Source organism: Dasypus novemcinctus, chromosome 21 (genome assembly GCF_030445035.2).
Source record: "Dasypus novemcinctus isolate mDasNov1 chromosome 21, mDasNov1.1.hap2, whole genome shotgun sequence".
Taxonomy (NCBI): Eukaryota; Metazoa; Chordata; class Mammalia; order Cingulata; family Dasypodidae; genus Dasypus; species Dasypus novemcinctus.
This window is the reverse complement of record NC_080693.1, coordinates 31,418,974-31,435,879: the sequence shown is the minus strand read 5'-3', so window position 1 is coordinate 31,435,879 and position 16,906 is coordinate 31,418,974. Positions and strand designations below refer to the sequence as shown.

The window sequence follows — 16,906 nt, the reverse complement described above, 5'->3', positions numbered from 1 at the left end:
AGCGTCCTGTCAGACTGTGCTCCTGTGGCGGCTGGAACTGGGCAGGTGTAGGTCCCGTCTCCTGAGCATGGCTTTAAAATAGACGTGCATGTGAGAGCCAGGGCAGTATTAGGGCCCTCCCAGCCCCAGACATGTCTCTGAGGTCCCCGGGCGGAGTGAGCACCCCTTCCCAACCACCGCTGCGTGTCCTGGGCATCAGGCCATTTGCTGTGGGCTCCTGAGACACCTAAGCTTGTCCCAGCCCAGTGAACTGTTCCTCTACTTCCTACCCAGCGTAGGTACCTGCTGCACCCTAAGCAGAGCCCAGAAGCTCCCCTGGGGGACGGGGCAGAAGGTGAAGGGACCTTGAGCCGTTCAGGGAGACCCTGTTGGCTGGGGGAGCCCGTGAAGGAGCAGGTGCCCACTGCACAGGCCCAGCCCTCCTGGGTCTGCTGAGTTTTGATTCAGCCCCAGGTTGGAGAAAATCTCTGGTGTCATCTCATGATGGGAGCCCCGGTGGTATCTGAGTTGGATGGTCACTTATTCATTTTTTAAATTTTTATTATTATTACTACTACTATAGCTACTACTTTGAATTGATAATATATTTTCCTGGATCCAAAATTAAAAGTATATAAAAAGGTAGACAGTGAAAAGTCTCCTTCCCTTCTCTGTCCCCATTCACCCACTTCCTCTCCATTTACCAATTCCCACATGGGTAAACCACATTTTTCCCTTATGCAACCTTCCAGAATTTTTTATACTAATTTAAAAGTTAATATTACTTATTTACCACCACTCCTTTTGGTAATCTAAACGTCTCAAGCTGCCATACTGCTCTGCACTTCGCTGTCAGAGACCTTTCCATTTCTAGTTCCTAGAGAGCATCTTCATTCTTTTTCGGGGCCGTGTGATATTCCATTCTATGAAAGTACCATATTTATTGATGGGCTTGTAGGCATTGATGTTACAACTGAGTAACTTTGTAGCGGGCAATTATTATATCTGCAGGATTTCCAGAAGAGTGGTTCCTGGGTCAGCACTTACTTGCAATGCCATTTGTGTCAGTCGGTCTCCATCCGGGTGGAGCCCATCAGCAGTGCAGGGGAGGAGTCCAGAACCTTCCAAGCACCTTCCATCTCTCTCTCTCTGATGCCTCCCCATTCTGAACGGGGCCCTTTGGAATGTTAAATCACCCTCTGTGTGTTGGAGACCAGGGCTTCCTATAGGATTCCGTCAGCACACGCAGTCTCCAGCCCCATTTAACACCTAAACCCCACAACTTAAGGGTCCCCAGGGGCACGTCAGAGGCTGGCTCTGACAAGGGAGAGTCCCAGGGTTGGTTTGGGCCTTTGGTTCCAAAGGTGGTGCCATCCTCGGACCTTTGTGGGAGGAAGGGCATGGGGGACTGACCACTGCAAGGTACCAAAGTTACAATAAGTTACGCTGCTGCCCATGCAGAGTCACAGTTCCCGAGCCTTCCCGTCAGTGGGATGGGACAGGATGACCGGGAGGGCACCCCTGGGCTTCTCTGGCCACCTTAATGCCAGAGGCCACCGGAAGACCAGGTGGGGAGTGAGAGAATTACGTTTGTTGAGTCCTGTTTCTGTTCCTCTATTTTCATTCATTCGTCCAAGCCTTTCCACCCCAACCAAAGAACAAAAACTGTTGATTTTTATTAAACAATGAGTGCGTGTTTTTCCCATGTGAAATGAGCCAGAGGATGACAGGGCTGACTTACCCTCGTCCCGCCCGGTGCCTCCTGAGTGCTGTGGGTGGTACCCCTCCCTGAGCCCAGTCGCTGGGATAGGTCCTGAGGCCTTTACAGCTGGGGACGCGTCCCAGATAGCTTGGTTACAGGGTGCTTAGAGTTTGGCATCTTAGCCCTGATCGGTGTCTCCTGCCACAACCCTCCACCCAGGGGAGTGGGGTCAGGGTGGGGGATCCGGAGCAGAAAGAGGAGGAGACCCCGTGTCCTCCTGCCCCGTGCCCTGGGCCCTCACGCGGGGGAGGCAAAGTGGCGCCAACCTCTGTGTGGCCTTCTGCCCAGGAAGGGCACTTGGCGGCCCCCCTCGGCGCTGTCCGTGAGCCGTCCTTCCTGGGGACTGAGGGCCGGAAGGGGGCTGGTCCTGTTGCTAATGGCTCTGTGTGCTTGTTTGCATCTCCATGGGTTCTGATCAGTGGGGATGTCTGGGTTTCTGCTGAGCACGGAGATTCTTCAACATTTTTCAGGTTGGGTGCCCCTCTTTAGAAGCTGGAAGCTTTCTATCCTTTATCTAAAGAAAAAGCACTCACCTAAGCACACTGACAGTTTTTGTTGGTTTTCGTTTTTTTTTTTTTTTTTTGAGGTACTGGGGCCAGGGATTGAACCCCAGACCTCATGTGTGGGAAGCCGGCGCTCAACCACTGAGTCACATTGGCTCCCATGAGTTGGTTTTTTCATTTGTTTGCTTGTTGTTGTTTTTTTTGTTTGTTTTCAGGAGGCACCAGAGACCTAACACGGGACCTCCCGTGTGGGAAGCAGGCACTCAACTGCTCGAGGCACATCTGCTCCCCTCACTGACAGTTTTGCACACAGTTTCAGGGGTTCTCGGGAGAGGCACCGCACAGGAATGGGGAAACACAAAGACAGTTTTAAAGGTCACTGACCAAGGAGCCAGTAGAACTGGGTTAGGAATAAAAGGCCGGGGAGCAGATGTAGCTCAGTGGTTGAGTGCTTGCTTCCCATGTATGAGGTCCCGGGTTCGGGATATAAACAAATAAAAGGCCATTTACTTTGCTTGGAAAGCAGAGGGGTGAGAGGGATTTCTCCTTCTCCAGACATTGCTGGCACCTTGCCTGGGTTTCACAAAAGGAACCTAAGGGCGACGGGTGAATAGGGGTCAGGGCATGATGTTTGGGATTCTCTCATTATTTTCTGCTGGTGGTAGTTGCTGAGGCATGCCTCCCTTCACCCCAAAGAGTCCCCTGCCTGTGCTCAGAAGCTGGGGAGAGTGGCTGAGGCCAAGCAGGATGGCAGTGCCATGCAGCCATTCTGTTTCCCAGCCTGGCTGCGCTCGCTGCCAGGCTGGGGAAGGTGGGAAGGCTAATGACTCATTATCCCGTCAATTAGTCACATCACCGAGGCACGTGATTCCCTGCAGAACTGGTGCCACCTGCTGCCACTCTGGCCGTATTCACGGCTGCTTCTCTGCCCACTCTGGATGGGGAGTGCAGCTCCAGGAGGACCACCTCCTTCGCCCCGGGTGTGGACTGGCATCTGCCAGCAGCCGCAGGACCAAGGAGAGAGGAATGGGACTAAAGGGCCACACAGACCTCCAGAGCATGGAGAGGAGTGTGTGGACGCTTAGGCTAAAGAGCCCCCCACGTGCCCCATACCTACTTGATACACATGTCAACACACCTACCTACACGTACACATGCGCCTCAATGCGTGAACACACCGTGAAGGAAAGTCAGCCTAAAATAAAGTCCTCCAAGGTGGGAGAGGACAGGAGGCTCTAGGAGAGGGTGTGTTCCAGCCTTGTGTTCACACCCAGGGAGGCTCCCTCTGAGCTCACTGTCCTCCAGGCTGGGCCCAAGGACTCTGTCTCAAACTTCTGGACTTCAGTCCAAGTGAGGGCCAAAAAAACCTCCTTGATAGCCCAGCAGTGTCGCCTGTCAGTTACTAAGAATGAAGGCAAAAAGGCAGATGAGAAACTATTTTCAGTGATTATTCCCTAAGTCCAGAAAAAATATATACTTGGCAGAGCTTCAATTCCCCTGTGTCTAAGGGAGCAGCCATCTCCACCCACCTCTGGGGCAGTCTCTTATCCTCTCTCCACTGCATCCCCTTCCCCTCCCTGCCAGGGAGAGGTGTTTCAAAAAACCCAGCTCTGACAGGTTAGCTGTAGATCGGTATCTGAACAGAACATGGGGAGGAATTGGGGACCAGGTACCTTCTGAGTGCCAGGCTCTGCGCAGCCTGTTTTCCATACGCCATTTCATTTAACATTTCACACCAGTCCTAGAAAGTGTTCTCCCCATTTCACAGATGATAAAACCGAGGCTCAGAGGTTTAAGGCACCAACCCAAGTTTCTCAGAGGTGGCTCATGCCCAGCCAAGGTTCAGATCCCGTTCTGACTGACTGCAGCCCAGCAGGCTGTTTTCAGTCTGTGTGTCAAGAGCACCTGTGAAGCGAGGGGGGCCTCCCCCTCCTGTGCCTGGTGCAAACACACTGGCCAGGCCATGACCTGGCTCTGCCACTATGTCACTGAGATTGACTCCTGTCCCCTCGCTGGGCCAACAGCTGAGCTGTTGTAAAATGATCATCTTGGCCTCGATAATGGCCAAGCCCCTCCCCATCCACTTACACACGCCAGGACTACTCCCTGCCCTCCTGCGAAGCCCTTCTTTCCTTCCTGTGGGTCTGTCTGTGGTAAGGAGGATCCAGAGGGAGAGATTAAGCCTGGCCCCTGAAAACATGAATGAGTGGAGGGGAGCCCTCCCAGCCTGGGAAGTGGAGAGCTCCTCTCACTCCGGCCTGCCCGGCTCATCAATAACCCAGGGGCCGCCGTCAGGCCTGGTCTCCGCAGTGGCTTCATCAATATTTCAGCTCCTTTTCCGCAGCCACGTTCCTTAGCAACCACAGCAGCCTCGCTCTCCAGGAGGGCTGCTGGACTGTGTGCCCTGGTGTCCTTCGTCCCGCAGCAGCCCTCCAGGCTTTCTCTCCATCGTGGGCAGGGGCTGGAGTCCTCCTGCCCACTGGAGCGAGCAGCTTTGGTCCTCGCACACCCCCAGGGACGATGCTGCAGGGGAGGCATATACGTGCCAGGCGCCAGGCGTGGGAGAGGGCCAGCTGGGCATGTCAGAGCCCCCCGTGGGACCACCTGGCAGGAGCAAGGGGTGGAGAGGGGGTTTGGAAGGAGGTCAGGCTCCCCTTGTTTACCTCGCCAGCCTGCCTGGAGTCTGGACAGCCCCTCACCCTTGCCCCTCTGCCTCCATGGGGAGGGGGAGCGTTGCTGCCTTTGATGCCCTCCTGCCATGGCTCAGGTGCTGTTTCCCTTTGCGGCCCAGGTGCGGTGGAGGCTTGCCTCCTGCATCAGCTGCGACGCCGTGCCGCGGGCTTCCTGCGCAGTGACAAGATGGCAGCCTTGTTCACCAAGGTGGGGAAGACATGCCCGGTGGCTGGGGAGATTTGCCTCAAGGTACAGGAGCTGCAGCAAAAGGTCGAGGGCAGGTGAGCCTGGGCCCCTCCCACCCTTCCCTTCTGCCCCTTCCACTTGGCATTTGCTCCTTCCCAGACATCCCATCTGCAGGTCGGCTTCCTGGCCCCTGCTTCTCTCAGGGCATTTTGGGTGAGGGGCTGGCCTGGGGCGGGGGCACAGTCTTGGGGGTATAAGACCCTGTCCCCTGCCTTCCAACCCCTTCCCAGTCAGTCCTCTAGGCTGCCTCTGTGGCACCAAGGCCCACGCCCAGTGCCCTCAGTCCAGAGAGCTTCAACCCACAGCTGATAGCTGGGCCCTCCCCCTCTTTGCAGGAAACCCCTGGGGGGCAACCAGGAGACCCTCAGGAGACAGGGCTCTGCCAGCGGGAAGGTTCCGGCCCTCAGCCCGCAGGCCTTGAAGCACATATGGGTACGCACGGCGCTCATCGAAAAAGTGCTGGACAGGGTGGTGCAGTACCTGGTGGAGAACTGCAGGTGACTGCCCCATGCCCCAGGGCGGCCCCTGCCCCCGACCACCCCCCAGACAGCCCTCAGCCTGGCCCTCGGCGTGCACGACCACCCATGGCAACTGCGCTTGGCACCCACAAAGCCCGGGCCTATGGACCCGTTCCTTCCTGGGGACTGACGTGAATTTGGGTTTTGTGGGGACACTCCTACTCAGTGATCCTAACGGCCCTGGGTATGAGTCTGGGGACCCCACCAGTCACCCCATCTCTCCTCCCGGCAGCAAGTACTATGAGAAGGAGGCGTTACTGGCAGACCCTGTGTTCGGCCCCATCCTGGCCTCTCTTCTAGGTGAGCTGAGGACAGAGGCCTGGGAGGGGCCCGTGGTGGCTGAGAGGGCAGCGCCGAGGGGGCACTGTCCGAGCTGGCTGTGCCTGTCTCCACAGTGGGGCCCTGTGCCTTGGAGTACACCAAGCTCAAGACAGCCGATCACTACTGGACCGACCCGTCCGCTGACGAGCTGGTCCAGCGGCACCGGATCCGGGGCCCCCCCAGCCGCCAGGACTCCCCTGCGAAGCGCCCAGCCCTGGGAGTAGGTGCCCCTGTCCCCACCCCTGCACTCATCCCTGTGCTCCTTGCAGACCCGGGACGGGTCTTGGAGATGCCCCCAGGTAGTGACCTCCCCAGAAGAGCCTTCTCCCACCCTGGCACCCACAGAAACGCCAGGGCCACATGGCTGACCCATGGCTGGAGAGCAGAGGGTGGCCAAGCGCCGGGCCCTCAGGGTCAACTAGAGAGGGCTGGCGTGGAAGCCGGAGGGTTCTCAGCCCTGAGGCTGACTTCCCGAGGCTGGGGCCGAGCCGTGCCCTTCCCTGCAGATCCGGAAGCGGCACTCTAGCGGCAGTGCCTCAGAAGACCGGCTGGCCGCCTGCGCGCGCGAATACGTGGAGTCCCTGCACCAGAACTCGAGGACGCGGCTGCTGTACGGCAAGAACAACGTGCTCGTGCAGCCGGTAGGAAGGCCTAGCCCCTAAGACCCCACCCTCCCCTTGTCTCCCTGATCCCCGGGCCTGGGGCCCCCCTGCTATGTCCATCCCATTTCATGCGGCTCCCGCCCTGCCCTGAGCCGGCAAGAGCCAGGATGCCATCTGCTGTGGCACTGAGGGCCACACCCTCCAGGAGCAGGAACGCAGCCAGCAGGCAGGGCGAAGCCTGGCCCAGGGCGCGCCTGGCATCCGGAAGGCTGACAGGCAGAGCCGGTGGCACCGGGCCAGCTGGGGGAGGGAGACGCCCTGCTTCGCCACGTGGATCTTGGTCTCCCTGTGCTTCTGCCCAGCCCAGTACCCCATGATTGCCTCTCTTGGCCCCACCTGCTCCCACCGTCTCCCAGAGGCCACCCCTGGAGCCTCAGCCCTTCATTGTGTCTCCCTGTAGAAGGAAGACATGGAGGCTGTCCCTGGCTACCTCTCCCTGCACCAGTCTGCAGAGAGCCTGACGCTGAAGTGGACCCCCAACCAGCTCATGAACGGGACCCTGGGGGACTCGGAGCTGGAAAAGAGGTGGGGGCTTTGGGACCCGTTCCTGGAAACCAGGCAGGGCCCTGGCAAGGCCCAGCTCTCAGGGAGGCAGGCCCCACTCCTATCCAGATGCCAAGAACGGCAGGGAAAGGCCACCTGGTGAGACCCCAAGCTCCCTAAGACGGTGCCAGGCCTGGGCAGGAAGGGATCAGCCTGAGCTGGGCAACTGGGATGACTGTGAGGACAGCACTGGACCTGGAGGGCTGTGGCTGCCTGAGGTCACTTCTCGGCCGTGGTACTCCTGTCTTCAGTTTCAAGGGGTGGCAGGGCTAGGAGATGAGGGCAGGAGGGATGGTCCGGGGACATCCCTGGGACAGAGACCCATCTGTTCCTTTCCAGCGTTTACTGGGACTACGCCCTGGTGGTGCCCTTCAGTCAGATCGTCTGCATCCACTGCCACCAGCAGAGTAAGCTTCCGCTGTCCTGGGCGCAGGGATGGGAAGAAGAGGGAGACACTGCCTTCTCCCAGCCAACTGTGTGCGGGGCCCCGGACGCCTTGTCCTCCTGCCGCCAGCCCTGAGGATGAGGCTCCCGGGCCACGCTGTGGCCTGGCCACCCCTCACAGCTGGCGAAGCCCAGCCCTCGGAGCTCAAAGGGCCAGCCGGCCACCTGGGCTGTGGTGACAGACGGGAGGTCCCCAGAAGCCACTGGCCAGAGCCTCACTGGGCCCGTTGACCCGCAGAGAGCGGCGGCACACTCGTGCTGGTGAGCCAGGACGGCATTCAGAGGCCACCGCTGCACTTCCCCCAGGGAGGACACCTGCTGTCCTTTCTGTCCTGTCTGGAGAATGGGCTCCTGCCTCGCGGACAGCTGGAGCCCCCACTCTGGACCCAGCAGGGGAAGGTACCTGAGGGCTTGGGAAGTCCTAGGAGGGGCTGGGGGGGGACTCTCTACCAAACCCGGGTTCCTAGGGGTGGCTTTGGGTGGGACCCGGACAGGCTGACCACCTGCTCTCACTCCACAGGGGAAGGTGTTCCCCAGGCTCCGGAAACGCAGCAGCACACGCTGCGTGGACGTGGAGGAGACGGGCATGGGGCGGGCCACTGACTACGTGTTCCGGATCATTTATCCTGGCCACAGGCACGAACACAGTGAGTGTCCCAACCCCCACCCAGTGGGGGAGGCTGAGGGGTGCCAGCAGGCTCCACTGACCAGGGCAGGGTAAGGCAAGAGGTTCATCACTTAGCCTGGAAGACAGGCCTTTTACCTGCAAATCATCCTTCTGAAAAGTGGCTCTGCTACCCGGCTGTCTTCTCGCCCCTTTTCACCCCACGCCTCTTGGCTCAGCAGACCTAGACCTCACTGCGGCATTCTCCTCGGCCTCCCTTCATGCCCTGCCACAAAAAAAAACAAAAACCTGGAGACTAGAAATGGAAGGAAGAGAACTCTCCATTCGTCCCTGCCTGCTGCCTGACCTCCACGGGGCAGCCTGGGTTGGCGTCAGGGCTGCTTCCTGGGTGGCGCAGAGTGTCTGCTGACCCGCTAGGGCCAGAGCCCTCCTCGGGCCAGCTCTTGACCACCTGCACTTGAGCTTGGGTAGGGAGGTGCCTCTGAAGCCAGTGAGACTCAGGGCTCCAGGGACTTTGGGAGCCGAGGCCCAGCGGCAGCTCGACCCCTCGTGGACTTGCCCTGCCCTGGACACACTCCTGGAGCAGAGGAGGCGTGGCTATCAGAATCGACCACCCGGGAGCTCCTTTTCTGTTCAGAGCGCTGCTGCTACCTATAGAGAAACCTATGTTTCTCTGGGCAAGACTCACTTTTCTTACAGATAAGGCCAGGGAATTCTCCAGCCCAGAGCGTTTATTACCAGCCAGACGGCCTGCCCCCTACACTTCTAGGTTGTGCCAATCCGAGGAAGCTCACCGCCATCCACCAACCATGTCTTCAGTAGGGGTCCCATCACCCAGACCACATACCAGCCGTAGCACAAGCTGTCCCAACAGGCTTGGCGGACACGAGATGCTGGGACTCCCCTGGCCCCTCTTCGCACCTGACAAGGAGCGGTAGCTTTTGCCAGTGTGTGTTTGCAAAGCGGGCGTTTGAACGCGACTGTTGCTCGGTGTAGATTATTCTGTCTTTGCATCCCCCTCTTCAAGTCTTGGCATTTCCCAATTCTGGTCTTTCGCTGTTCGAGGACCATTTCCCCAGAGGGTGAGACAGGGCACAGCAGAGATGACCCGGCTGGGTCACTCAGGTTCCTCGTGAGCAGCTCCGGGAAAGCACTTGGAGAAGGCTGAACTTACCCTCTGGAAGGGGGCCTGGGGGTCCGGCCTGGCCCGCCCGGGACGCGAGTAGAAGCAGGGTCAGGTTCTCGCGGCCGGCAGCGGGGCCCAGGCTTGCTGAGGCCTGGGGAGCACCGTGGCCGCTGGCCACCCGCATGGGCCCCCCTTCCACCGCCCCTGCTCCCCCATCCTGCGCAGCTCTCTCTTCTATTCTTCCTAGAGGGTCCTCCTCCAAAGAGCGGAGCCCTGCGGAGGCCTCCCGTCCCCTCACCTTTTCCTCCATCCCCTTACTCTCCAGATAAGCCCGCGAAGAGCATCGGGCGCCCCAGGTTCCCTTCTGCTAGGCCCCGCAGGACCAAGGTGCCCCGGCTCCCCTCCACGGCCTGGAGGAGGGAGGCCGGGCCAAGTCCTCACGCCTCTGCCTCTCGCTCTTCTCTCGAGCAGTCACTATTAACTACCACCACCTAGCGGCCAGCCGCGCGGCCTCGGTGGACGAGGAGGAGGAAGAGGAGGATAAGCTCCACGCCATGCTGGCAATGATCTGCTCGCGGAACCTCACAGCTCCCAATCCGATGAAAGGTTTTTATCCCTCACCCTCCCCGTCCCCCCTCGCCCCCCCTCCCCACCCCTGGGTCCACCTGCCACGCACCGCAGGGGCTCACACGGCAGTGTTGGCATTAGGGGACTGGGACCCCCAGCAGCGCCCCCCTGCAGGAGGCAGGTCAGAGAGGGCCGGAGGGAGGCCGGCAGGGCCCAGCACGGAGGGCAGGCGGCGGCGCGGTCGGGAAGGAGAGGGCTTCCCGCCTGCGAGGGGAGGGCACCCACGGCGGGAGTCTGGGGTTACCCGGTGGCCTCGGGGAGCCCTGGCTGGCTCCCGGGGATCGTGCTGGCAAACCCAAGTTAGCGGTTTCCCTCTTTTCCTCGTGGCAACTGGGAAGACCGGCCCCTGGCCTTTCTCTCTAACTCCCAACTCAGTGGAAGCAGGACCCAGGCCCCAGCCCTCCCGGGGCAGGAGCAGGGGCTGGGCAGGGCATAGGACCGTTAGTCCTGCGGGTCAGGTGAGGAGTTGGGGGCCACTGTGGAAAGACGCCCCAGTGTTCAGTTTTTCCCACAGGCGGGGGCTCTGGCAGGCATGACCTAATGCTTAGCGAGCTATCTAGAAATATCTACAGTGCGGCATCCAGGAAGGCGCCCAGCCTCAGGGCGTGGCAAGATGAGTTCTTTTCCCAGCTGTGCCCCCTCACTAGCTATGGGGTGGTGAGCAAGTTTCCACCACCCCCCAGCCACCCCAAAGCTCAGTTTCCTCATCTGCGCCAGGCACTGGGCAAGGCACTGGGGACACGAGGCAGTGCCCCCTGCCCTCACGGGCCCCACAGAGCACGACTGCGGAGACCACTTCATTGTAAACAGCACGACACAAAGTCCCTCATCAGGCCTCTGTCCACCGTCCATCTCCCTCACCACAGAGCTCGCTGGGTGGAGAAGGGGACAGAAGCTGCTCTTTTCTAAAGAGCGGTCAGCCAGGGGACCTGTGAGGGCCAGGCCAGGGTGCTCAGGGGAAAGCTGATTAGGGAGGGCCCGAGGCCAGCTCGTAGGTTAGGGGCACTTCCCTCATTTAGGGTCCACTTCCCCATCCCTGCACATTCCCATACCTCAGAATTCATTGCCTCTTCCCCTTCCCTGCCCTTGCAGAGGGTGTCTAAAAATATGTAACATTCCCCTCAGGCTTCCTCAAAGTTCTGCCAGGGAGCCCACGCCAGGACTGATGAGTCTCCCCATCCCTGAGCAACTGAGCCTGTGGCCTCGAACAAAGTAGCCCCCACTCAGCACAGCCCTGCTAGCCGCCCCTGCACCCAGCCAGGCCTTATGCCTCCGCTCCCTCCCATCTGCAGGCCAGGCTTGGGCCGGAAGTGGGGGGTCCCACTTCCAGTGTTTCTCACCTTCACACAGGCCTGCCACCTGTTCCTAGCAAGCCCTGCACTGGGGGCTGATGCTTATTTATAGGTTAACTGGCTCTGAGCAGTGCAGGAGGGGTGAGCTCTGAGGGAGGCCACGGGGCCCCTTTCTCATCCCACAAAGCCTCCCAGGAGGCAGCAGAAGCCTGGTAGTCAGGCTGGAGGTTCCCAGCAGGGCCTTGTCTTGACAGACCTGGGGGTAGGAAGGCCCATCCTGCCCAGTTTTAGGGTCGAGGCTTCCGGAATCAGGGAAGCCTCCAGGCCCGTGGGGTCCAGAGGCCTTGGGGGTTGTCTGGGCATCCTCTTGGGGGAATGCAGGGACCAGATCAACCCAGTATGCAAAGCCTGGGACCCCAGTACCTGGGCAAGCGGCAGAGGCACGAGAGCAGCATCAGAAGGTGTTTGGGCAGATGGGATGGTGGCCTCCCTCCCTGATCTCCAGTCCATAATGACAACACTGTTGAGTCTGTTCTGCTAGCCATTGCTTTCTAGGCCTGCAACATGCTTGACTTGTGCATGTGAATCAAGTGGCGGGTGTCCAGACCCCTTCCCTCCTCCTCCCCCCGACCTCCCACTGCCTCCCCCACCGAGCAGAGATGCTGTTCACTCTAATTCTGCTCCAGGCCAGGCACCTTTCACTCGGAGTCTCAGGGGCTGTGGGGTTCGACCACCCTGATTGTTTTGCTTGAAACTTTCCTCATGCTCAGAGGAGAGCGTCAGAGTCAAAGCTGACCCAGCAGTAACCCCCCCAGCCCAGCCTGCTGCCCCTCGCCCAGTCACTCCGGAGCGCTAGCTGTCTGCGCTGGGTTAATTCAGGGAAGCAGTGTTCAATGCTGGCTTGCTCAGCTCCTTCCTGGAGAATTAAGGTGAAGAGCATTGACCCAGGAGACTTGCCTTGGTTGGGCCCTGCTTTCCAGGCATGAGCTTGTTTGCCTGTGTGCCTGCCCTCTGCCCTCTGCCCCTGCCGCCTGCCCCACCTGCCTCCCCTGGCTGGGCCTGCCCCCACCCGGCCCCTCCCCAGGACTGGCCTGTCTCCTACCTGCTGCAGGGCCTGCAGCTGGGCTCCTGCCCCACCTCTACCCCCTACCTACTCCAGCCCCTCCCCTTCCCAGAGTCTTGGGCATGGCTTGCAACCCCTCATTGGCAGAGCTATGGCCTCTCCACACTAGGTGTGTTCCCTTAATGTGCCTCCTGGTGGAGCTGAAGGGCCAGATAGCGACGCACATCCCAGCAGCTGGTCTGGGAAGATGGCCCTGGGGCCAAGGCAGGGTGGCCAGGGAGGAGGAGAGGGGGCCTAGAGCAGCCCTCCCCTCCCAGGCACCCCCGGAGCTAGAGTCTGGCTCCCACAAAACCCAGGCCTAGGTTGGCTTCAGACTCCTAGCTGGCCAGGACCCAGGCCAAGCCAGGGCCACGCTGGACGCACCGAGAAAGCCACTTGCTGAAAGAAGTCTCAGCACATGCACATCTCTTTCCTTTTCCTTCTCTACTCTTCTCTGCCCTCTCCCTCCGTCCTGGCCTCACCTCCTAGTCCTTTTACTTCCTGTCCTCACTTTGCTTCATCTTTGTGGCTCCCTGGACCTGCCATTGTACCCCATGGGAACTGTCCTACTTGGGCCCTGGAAGCTCTCAGGGGTCTTGAGTTCTGATTCAGAACAGCCAGGCGGCTTGTGAAGGCTTTGTCTGCTGTTGGTGTAGACGCGTCCAAAGAGCCATCTGTCAGAGGCTGACCTGGGCACATTCTTCTATGACTGGCACTTTTGGATGGGACTGTGCACCCAGCCACCACCCCATCCCCTCAGTGGCCTGGCAGCCCTGGGAACTTTGTCCTTCCCTGCAGCTCACCAGTGTGTTTCCAGGAGGCCACCATGCTGAGGGCAATTAGGCTAAGTGAGGACAGAGAACTCAGAAAGGGCCAGGCACAAGGGGCCTGGCCTGGGCAGGGAGCACTGCTCCTCCTTAGCCATCAGCCACCAGATTTAGAGATCCCTCCCCACCACCCCGAGGAGCAAGGCCTGGGGCCAGGACAGGTGTCTCTGGGATCCCTCAGGGGCTTTGATCAGTGGAGACACCCCTGGGCCCGGAGAGTCCAGAGTTTGCTGCGTTCCAGGCACCTTCCTGCACATCTCAGAGTTTGCCCATGAGAACTAATTAGAATTCTCGAAGGCCAAGCTGGCTGGCAGCATTTTAGGGAGTTCAGGCCTTTGTTGTTCCTGCTCTGTCTTTCTCCCTACTCTAGAAAAGCGAATGTCTACCCCATTGCTGGAAGAGAGGTGGAGAGAGGTAGACAGACGTGCTCACCCGTGACTGGGTCAGAAAGACACCTTGCTGACCCTTTCCAAACTTTGTGGGAGCCGGGGAGTGTCAGGCACCCTCTCCCCCACCATTTCCAGCTGTGGGCTCTGGGCCTGTGGTTTCCCACCAACGGGGGACTTCACGCTGCAGCTCTGGGCACAGAGGCAGGCATGCCGCAGAGTGCTTGGGGGAGGTGGCCTGCCAGGCCCTGACCGTGGCCCCTTCCTGCCCTCAGATGCCGGCGACATGATCGAGATGCAGGGCTTTGGGCCCAGCCTGCCAGCCTGGCACCTGGAGCCCCTGTGCAGCCAGGGCTCCTCTTGCCTCTCCTGCTCCTCCAGCAGCTCCCCATATGCAACCCCCAGCCACTGCAGCTGCGTCCCCGACAGGTGAGTGGGCAGGGCCCGGAACCCCAGCCCCCTAGATGGCGTGTCCGCTCACGTGCATGTGTCAGTCTGTCCCTGATGGGGTGCCCTCTGGAGTCGGATGGGCCTGAAGTCAAATTTTGCTTGTGCTAATCACTCCCCATGCAGTTGCCAAGTTACTGAGTCTTTCTGAGTCTGTTTCTGGGCCTCCGTTTCCTCACCTGTGAAATGGGCCTAATACCACCAGCTTCCTAAGGTGGGTGTGGGAACTAGATGAGATATGAGTCCTGGGTGCGCCCTGAGGCATGCCTGGCACACAGGACATGCTCAAGGCATGGGCGCCCCCTCCCGGCATGGACAAGGGTCCTGCGGCCAGGCCATCGGTCGGAGGATTCTCAGCAGACGCTAGGCACCTGCCCCATGCTAGGCACCGTGGGGGAGCGGTGTCTGTGTGGGTTCACTGGGCCAGCACGGGATGCTTTGCCAGGTGCCCTGTTTCACCTCTTTATTGTTTACCTGTTAGGCCTCATGAGCCTGAGGTGGCTCTGTTTTCACATGAGGAAAACACGATTCACTGAAGTACAGTTGATTGTCCAAGGTCCCCTGGGTGGTTGGGGGGGCCCCAGCTTCTGGATCCAGGGCCCTGCCCTTGCCCTGCCATCTCCTGGGCCTCTACCTTCTAGTCTCCCTGCCTCGCTGCAGCCCATGTCAGTGCAGGGATGCCCCGTCCCCACTTCCTTGCCTTCAGGCAGTGAGGGATGGCACGAGCAGGGAGCCCACTGTGCAGGCCACGGTCAAAAGCCAGTAGGGTGGGGAGAATTTCCTTGGTGGCTCCGGGTACCACTTTCCAGGATGCTCCCGAGCACTCAGGGGCTGCCATGCCTGCCACAGCCTCCTGCCCCCCCAGGCCTGGACATGTGTGTGAACCCCAAAGGCCCAGGACAGGGAGGGAGCTCTGTGAGGAGGATCTGGAGTGAGCCTGTCCCCTGCCAGGTGCACCATGGGGATATGCATGGGCCTGCACCCCCAGAGCCCGGCAGGCATGCAGCACCCCTCTCCAGGGCTGCTGAAAACAGCCTGATGCGCCACTGACTGGGATCCTGCTTCCCGCGCCAACCTGAGTGCGTGCCCTGTCCCCCAAGCCGGGAGCTGTCCTTCCCTCTCACCCTCGTCGGCCGCCCCCTGCCCCTCTAACCAGGCTGTCCCCACAGGTTGCCCCTCCGACTACTGTGCGAGAGCATGAAGAGGCAGATTGTATCGCGGGCCTTCTACGGCTGTGAGTGTGGGCTGAGAAGGGCAGTGGGCCAGGAGCGGGGAGGTGTGTGGTCACGTCTGGCTCCCGCCGCAGGGCTGGCCTACTGCCGCCACCTGTCCACGGTACGGACGCACCTGTCAGCGCTGGTGCATCACAACATTATCCCGCCTGACCAGCCCCCGGGGGCCACCGGCGGCCTCACCAAGGATGTGTGGAGCAAGTATCAGAAGGACAAAAAGGTACACATCCTCGGGGTCCCAGAGGCTGGGTTGGGCGCCGGGTGGGCAGTGGCTTGTGCAAAGCAGGCTGCTCTGGGAGCAGCGTTCACAGGTGGAACAGACAGGGCCAGGCCAGGGAGGGATGGGATCGACGGCCAGGCCTGAGGGCCTTGGCGTGACCAGGCCGCAGCAGAATCTCAGACCGCTGGGCCCGGGAGCGTCCACGGGAGGGGTCCTGGCCTGGGAATCCCTTCTGCTTCTACATTGCTCTGTGACTTTGGGCAAATCCTTGCATCTCTCTGGGCTCACTTCCTGCCCCATAAGGAAGGAGGCTTGAACTAGATCTCCTCCAGCTCTAATCCAGGGCGCAGGAGGATTTGTCTGGGCTTCCAGAAAGCGCCTGAGCCTCCCTCCCCAGCCCCAGCGCTTTCCATGGGATAGGGCTTCCCCAATGGGCAGGGGGACCACAAGGGTTGCACCGTCTTTACTCCCTGGGTCCCTCAGAACTACAAGGAGCTGGAGCTGCTGCGGCAGGTCTACTACGGAGGCGTGGAGCACGAGATCCGCAAAGACGTCTGGCCCTTTCTGCTTGGCCACTACAAGTTTGGCATGCACAAGAAGGAGATGGAGCAGGTAGGGGAGCCAGCTGGAAAGAAAGGTGGCAGAGAAAGAAGGGAGCAGTGCCCCAGCATCCTCACTGACCCCCGAATCCAGTCTTCCAGCTGCCCCAGCCCCAGAAGAGGAGGGCCTGGGGTGCCCCCCGACCCCGACCCCCATGATCGTCGTGTGGTCTAAATACAGGTGGATGCTGTGGTGGCGGCAAGGTACCAGCAGGTGCTGGCGGAGTGGAAGGCCTGCGAGGCGGTGGTGCGGCAGCGGGAGCGGGAGGCTCACCCCGCCACGCTCCCCAAGTTCTCCTCAGGCAGCAGCATCGACAGCCACGTGCAGCACCTCATCCACCGAGATTCCACCATCAGCAACGACGTGAGCCGGACGGGGCTGCGGGCGCGGGACGGGAGGCCTAGGGGAAAGGCTGCAAGTGTCTGCCCCTCATTTTCTTCAGTTGAAAAATGGGATACCTGTCCCACCGTCCCCTTTTCGGGGTGCTGTAGGAAGAAAATGAGGCATTGGCTGTGAACAGGCTTTGAGGAGTAGAGCTTGTTTGTTACGCAGATGTCACTGTTAACTGTGTGTATAGATTTTGTGACCTGTGTTACTGGACTAGCTGGGAAAGGTGGCTCTGTCGAGAGGCCTCAAGCCTGGGAACAGGCAGCGCTGGGCTTAGTCTCAGATCTACGGCTGACAGGACAGGTGTCTCTGAACAAGAACGTCCCATCTCTGGGCCTCACTCTCCCCTCTCACTGCTCCTATCTCCGACTCCAGAGGCTTTAC

The 16,906-nt window shown here is 60.0% G+C and overlaps 1 protein-coding gene across 6 annotated transcripts in view; it reads left to right on the top strand.

The window, feature by feature from the left end:
• Nucleotides 1–16,906, top strand: part of SGSM2 (small G protein signaling modulator 2) — a 32,185-nt gene that overhangs the window by 9,623 nt on the left and 5,656 nt on the right. For 4 of the 6 annotated variants that reach the window (XM_058283054.2, XM_058283053.2, XM_071210433.1 and 1 more), the window contains exons 3-17: nt 5,036–5,198; nt 5,499–5,660; nt 5,914–5,981; nt 6,077–6,222; nt 6,509–6,643; nt 7,065–7,189; nt 7,547–7,614; nt 7,890–8,050; nt 8,172–8,298; nt 9,874–10,008; nt 13,912–14,065; nt 15,253–15,317; nt 15,390–15,535; nt 16,019–16,147; nt 16,316–16,498. In XM_058283054.2, the coding sequence (XP_058139037.1) occupies nt 5,036–5,198; nt 5,499–5,660; nt 5,914–5,981; nt 6,077–6,222; nt 6,509–6,643; nt 7,065–7,189; nt 7,547–7,614; nt 7,890–8,050; nt 8,172–8,298; nt 9,874–10,008; nt 13,912–14,065; nt 15,253–15,317; nt 15,390–15,535; nt 16,019–16,147; nt 16,316–16,498 (1,967 nt within the window). The remainder of the gene's footprint in view (nt 1–5,035; nt 5,199–5,498; nt 5,661–5,913; nt 5,982–6,076; nt 6,223–6,508; nt 6,644–7,064; nt 7,190–7,546; nt 7,615–7,889; nt 8,051–8,171; nt 8,299–9,873; nt 10,009–13,911; nt 14,066–15,252; nt 15,318–15,389; nt 15,536–16,018; nt 16,148–16,315; nt 16,499–16,906) is intronic. The other 2 variants (XM_058283059.2, XM_058283058.2) reach the window with 1 other exon arrangement.